This window comes from Pundamilia nyererei, unplaced genomic scaffold (genome assembly GCF_000239375.1).
Source record: "Pundamilia nyererei isolate P.nyererei 1_Seehausen unplaced genomic scaffold, PunNye1.0 scaffold00002, whole genome shotgun sequence".
In the NCBI taxonomy this organism is placed as follows: domain Eukaryota; kingdom Metazoa; phylum Chordata; class Actinopteri; order Cichliformes; family Cichlidae; genus Pundamilia; species Pundamilia nyererei.
This window is the reverse complement of record NW_005187403.1, coordinates 9,500,785-9,506,830: the sequence shown is the minus strand read 5'-3', so window position 1 is coordinate 9,506,830 and position 6,046 is coordinate 9,500,785. Positions and strand designations below refer to the sequence as shown.

The window sequence follows — 6,046 nt, the reverse complement described above, 5'->3', positions numbered from 1 at the left end:
TATATATATATATATATATATGCTAAAATGAAAAAGGTCCATACAGAGAAAAACACAATTCACTTTGTTTTGAAAAGCAGTGTCTGCTACATCAACATCTGTCTTTAGTTAAGCAAGGAGTACAGACATCCTTTTCACTTATTCGCTGAAAGGGTGGTGGTGGTGGGGGTGGCATTTTCTCATTTCCCCTAAATTCTTACGTCTGAAACAACAGAATACCAAACACATTATCAAGGAAGCACGTGACTCAGGGCATAAAAAACCAAAACAACAGAAAATGAAAAAGGTTGAAAAAGAGAAACTAAATTCATTCAATTATGAAACAAAACAAAGAGATCAAAAACAGAAAGAAGAAAAAACATGCATTTTAAGTTGCGTCTATGGCAACTCCTCGGTTAAGATTTGGCCTTGCATTTATAAATTTCATTAAAAGACTGTTAAGCACTGATTAAGAATGCAGTTTCAGGGCATTCCAGCCGAGGACACTACATAACATTATAAGATGTTTGAAAGCATTAACCATGCACACAATGTACAAATGCAACCATTGCATGAGGTGCTGTAACAATGGTGGACATGTGGGGGGCCCCTGGGATTCTCAGCTACTGGAGTAGTGCTGACTGTGCTTATGTTTCACTTGGCCATGCTGTTACCTTTTAAAAGGAACCACCAATAGAGTCTGCTTGTAAATTACCACAACGAGGCTCAACCCTGCCAACTTCAGGCAGTAAATAATCTCCACTCACTCCAGCCCTCCACTCCCTCGCAGCTGCCCACACACAAACACACATAGACAAACACACTATCCAACTACTCCAATGCCTATTCTAAGTCCCAGTGGCTGACCTGTGCCTCCCACCCCCCTTCACCAATCAGAAAGAAGCATAATCAGACCAAAGTTATTCCTTAATTATTATATTATTTATGGCTTGAAAGGAGTACTTTCAGACAGTGGGGGTGGATTAACCAAAACAATGTGCTGTAACTTAAGATCACATGTTGCTAAAATCAGTGCCGGGCCAACTGCCTTCTCAGACTTACATATATCAATGTTTTGCTTTACGTATTTTAAACATTTTGTTTATACTTCCTCTTTTTCTGTTTTGTTGGTTTATACGCTTCTGTTTTCATTTCACCATACAGTCTAACTATCAGTAGGGGTGACCCTTTAAACGGGGTCATGGGTGACAGGATGTCGGTGCAGTACAGTGCAGACACAGATGAGCTTTTTATGAGAAAAAGAGGAAACGGTGCTGGAGGTTGAGCAGGGTCTTAGCTGAATATCACGTTTAGTGTTTGGCTTGGCTGTCAAACGCTGTTTTGGCATCACCATGGTGATGTAAGGAGCAACTGTAACCCCGAAGGTTTTATGATGACCTTGCCCACTGGCTTTCCAGTAGAAGCAGTTTGGGAGCCTATGTGTGTGTGCATGTTGTGCAATGGTGCTCCTGATTGAGTGTGTGTGAGGGGTGAGGTTACTGACAGACTGGAAAAATAATGAGGATTATTTTTCAAGACAATAAAACATCTGTTACACCTAAAAATCCTCAGATAGTTATAAAAAATGACAATATGTGAAATATCTTTCAAGTCTGCACAGTTAAAAGCTCTGGTTTCACATTCAAATATTCTCACCTGGGGCCTAGCTCATCCTCGCTACGCCAGACAAAGTCTCCGAATTTTTCATAATGAGAATTGTAGTGATGCTGGACTCTGTAGAGCAGTGGAGGAGGAATCTCCATCAGCAAATTGTAGGCCATCTGCTGCTCTTTGCCGCTGGTGTAGCCATTATACAAGTTGTACACCTTGTCTGCAGTTTCTGTCGGGAAGAATAGATGAATGAATTAGAGACTGAAAAACAGAGAGGGAAGAAGTGAGGAAAGTAAATAAGAGATTAAAATTTTAAGGGAATATGTAAAAATACATGCAGAAAACATACAGAATTTTAAACAACAGGGGTCAGATTGATTATCGGCCATGAAAATCAAACTAAACAAAAGAAAAAAGAAAAAACAAACCAAAAAAACTGCTGTGCATTTTTTTGAAAGGTACGTTATCTACTTCATCCATATTACACATTTATCGGTAGGAATTCTCCATTCAGACTCAAAACTTGTGGAAGACATGTTACATAGCATTTGAGGTGTTATTCAGTGGAGTTGTTTGTAATATAAGCACTCTGTCTTTAGATAAATTCTGAGCTCCACTTGGGCTATTACATTTACCTGACCTACAAAACGCCACTCAGTCCCTTGCAATATCTAACAGAAGCATTTGCTCTTATATCAGCACATACACGATAGCCTTTCAGATGCCTCTCCTTAATCTGAATTATTTTGGCAGTCGATTACTTGCTCACTTGTTGGATGTACTTGTTTATGCTACTCTTAGGAGACTGTGCTAGTCATTACTGAAATGAACATGCGGGATAGTGTTCATGAATTTGTGCATTTTTAGTAGCAGCTGCCCACCCACAGAACTTTCCACCCCCATTGGTGCATTTTTTTGTGATTACAGCCTCACTCTAATTTGTCCCACCGAGTAAATCTGGCCCTACCTCCTAAAGCACTCTCCTTCCCATATTTTGGATTCTTGAGTACTTTGTTTGACAAATTCTGTCTGCTATAATTAAAAAATTAAATTGACATTACAAATTGGTAGAGTGTGCCTTTACATTTTGCTAACCATAGTGTGCAATCTTGCATGTGCACATTGCATAGGTAAGAGCACAGTAGACAAAGTAGTGGATAAGTAGCCATTCAGGTAAACTGTGATTACATGAAAGCGATGCAAGGAAAAAAGCAATATTAAATAAAGATGAGTACAATAAAGCAGAGTCCCAAAAAATGATGGGTGAGAGTACCTTCTGCTCGCGTGTCATCCACCACTGGACAAGATGTCCGTACTGAGACAAAGCTTGATTCAGAGTAACTACCTCGGCTATCCACTGCATAGAGAGTAAACCTGAAAATAACAACAACAACAAAAAAAAATAGCACCAGTAAGCACATCATTTATAAGGTAAAATAAGGTACAAGGGAAACAGGTAAGGTACAAGTGAGCAAAAGGTACTCAATATTGATTTAAAGTCATATGTATGTCCTGTCACCAAAGAAAATACATTGTAATTTGCGGTGTTACTTTCAGAGAGTGAGAAAGCATGCACACAAGGGAAGAAATGCTCTTTAAAAAGTATTGCAATTCATTGTCAGCTACAATTTACCCTAAAGGAAAAAAAAAAGTCTAAATTCTCTGTCCAGTTGGCATGTGGTTTCAGGAGGTTGTTGGCAGTTGAGAGATTCAATAAACTACCTGTTTAGCAATTGACTGATGGACACAGGTGTGGCCGACTGATGGGAAAACAGAAATTAAGAAAGGAAGCAGAACTAACAACAATAAAAGAAGGTGAGTATTTTTTTTTATAATAAAGCAGGAAATGCAGGGCTCCTGTGGGTCATCAGAGTACCCTTTCTTATTAAGAGGCACCTGAACCATACCCCACCCAATTGGGGTATGGTTCAGGTGCCAGGTCAACAACCTTCTCTTCCTTCTGCACCAGGAGCTGCTTGACTACATACATTGACCTGGCTGAAGCATGTTGAGAGGAGGAAAAACAGCAACAAAGCTGACCACCTTGGGGAAGTTGGAAAAGGGCTGCAAAAGGGCAGCTAATATGCATAAATTCAACCTGTACAGGCAGATCTTTGGTGGACATCCAGACTTTCAGGCCCATCTAATGACAGGAGCAAGGCTGTTCAAACCTTCCTCCACGCAAGGTAGCACCTGCAAATAAGTGGCTAAGCTTAAGGAACTAAAACCTCTTTCAGTTCTGGAAAGAGCAAAGGCTTGTAACTGTGAAAACACTGGAAAGGTGAGAGACCTGTGAGAAACCTTTTTGGCAGAGAGTAGGTTGAGCAATACGATGAAATTGTTGACAGAGAAAATAGTTGTGTTACCTTCTGAGTTTGGAATAACAGCTACAAAGTCACCAGAAATGTGGAACCACATCCACAAAGGAATAGGAGGGAAGGACATAGAGCGAGCCTACAGGATGATGATTACAAGGTTTAGTTTTTGAGCAGGCTGAACAGAAAGCAATAAAATCTCTCACATCCCCTCTCATTTCTAGCCTGTCACCATGTGACGTGTGAGTATTAATGTCTGTTGATGTCAGTGAATAACTTAAGTGGCCGAGGAATAAAGAATTACTCAAAGGTGCAGCTTCCTGGAACTTTAACATCTTCCAGTACTTACCTCACCTAACTCTCAACCTCCTGAGTAACCAGCTCAAACTGGATGAACATAGGTGTATTATCAGTCTAATGGTGCAGACCAATAACACTCTGTGAAATGCCACCTTATTGTGGTGTTATTATTTGTGTTATCCCAGAGATCCCAGAGACTATGATGTCAGGGGTTTTTGCCCTGGTAAGGTCTCCCTGAGGAAAATTGGCCCTGAAGGGCAGACAATGAACTATCCACATGATCCCTATGCAAGACCAAGGAATCAAGGGACCAGTTTACCTTGTCTGAGACAGGGGTACCAGGGGTGCGCCCTGGAGCCACCTTGTGGCTCAACACCCACAGGAGGCTTTTGCGGTTGAGGCCCAACTGCTGGGGCTGACTCTTGGGAAATGAAACAGCATCTCTCTTGTGGGGAAGATACCTGAGCTAGCGTGCCAAGTTGAGAAATACTGGCAAAACATAACCTCACCTGGTGCCTCGATGGAGGCTAAACGACATTGAGTCCAAATGACCCATGTTTGGCACCTTAATTTTTGAGGAGGTATGGTTGCAAGGTGGTTAGAGCATTTGTAGTGGTAATCCCAGGACCCAATGATGGACACAGGAGGGAGCTATCAAGATGAGAAAAGGGTCCTCTCAGGTTTGATTAGCTTGTGGGACTCCAGGGGCAGCTGACTGGTTCTGGGAGGCCCAGAGGAATGAGGCTCTGCCAGTAGTTAAAGCAGAGCATTTTGCAAGGTGTGGGAGGAGTTCAGTGAGGCCATGGAACAAGACTTTCAATTGGCCTCGAAGCAAGGTTGTCCTCCCAGAAGAGCACAAGGCTGTCCTCCCAGTAGGAGAGACTGTTCAGGATCCCAGGTCAGCTGAGAGACCTGGGAATGCATTGGTGTTGCCCTGGATGACCCTACAGGAGGTGTCCGATGGGAGGGAAGTCTGGACTTCTCTGATTAGATTTCTCCTCCTTTGACCTGGCCCGTGACACATGGTAGAAAATGGAAGGATGGATCTTGGGCTAAAGGAATTCACTGGCTTCAGGGAGTGCTCTTTATGTGTAATTAATACCAGATTGTCCAGACTGATATCCATGGAAACTAGGGAATTTAAGTCAGTAGAAAATATAAAGGTGCAAACTCATCTGGGAGACACTTTTTGACATCTTCGCACTTTAGATTTGCTTGGCTAAAATGCACAAAAAGGCATCAGCAAGAGAGACACCAGTCAAGCCACTTTGAACCAAAGTACAGAACTGGAAGACAAAATCTGCCATTCTGCTTTAACTTGATGGATGAGAAAGAGAAAAGGAGCTTTTTCTCTCCCGTGGGTTCCATAATAAAAACTTGCTAGAGAGTAATCTTTAAATGAATGCCTTGCCCACTCAGCTGAAGCTCACTCTTGTGTCCTACCAGTCAGGTAATTCAGTACTGTTATTGCTCATTCGGTGGTATAAGAGAAAGGATTTGGTAAAAAACAAGGGGAGAACAGTTCACCGGGCAAGAGGGTCTCTAACACATTTTTCATTCTAGATTTTTGGATCATGAATAGGCAGTGTTGGGTAAGTTACTTTAAAATAGTAACTTAGTTACATTACTAGTTACTTCTCTCAAAAGTAACTCAGTTACTTCAAGTTACTTGTTACTTTCAAAGTAACTAGTTACTAGGGAAAGTAACTTTGGTTTTACTCAGAATTCTCTTGTTAATGTCTTTCTTCCATAACTTTGCCAGTCTTCTAGCTTGCTTACTTGCCACAAGTGCACTGTGCCACCTACCAATAGAAAGGAAAAGATAATGTGCATATTTCCAC

General features: G+C 41.5%; 1 protein-coding gene across 1 annotated transcript in view; it reads right to left on the bottom strand.

Moving 5' to 3' along the window:
• astn2 (astrotactin 2) overlaps window positions 1-6,046 on the bottom strand; it is a 284,181-nt gene that overhangs the window by 3,075 nt on the left and 275,060 nt on the right. The window contains exons 21-22 of the mRNA XM_013909139.1: window positions 2,864-2,964; window positions 1,636-1,819 (exon numbers count right to left, since the gene is read on the bottom strand). Of these exons, the coding sequence (XP_013764593.1) occupies window positions 1,636-1,819; window positions 2,864-2,964 (285 nt within the window). The remainder of the gene's footprint in view (window positions 1-1,635; window positions 1,820-2,863; window positions 2,965-6,046) is intronic.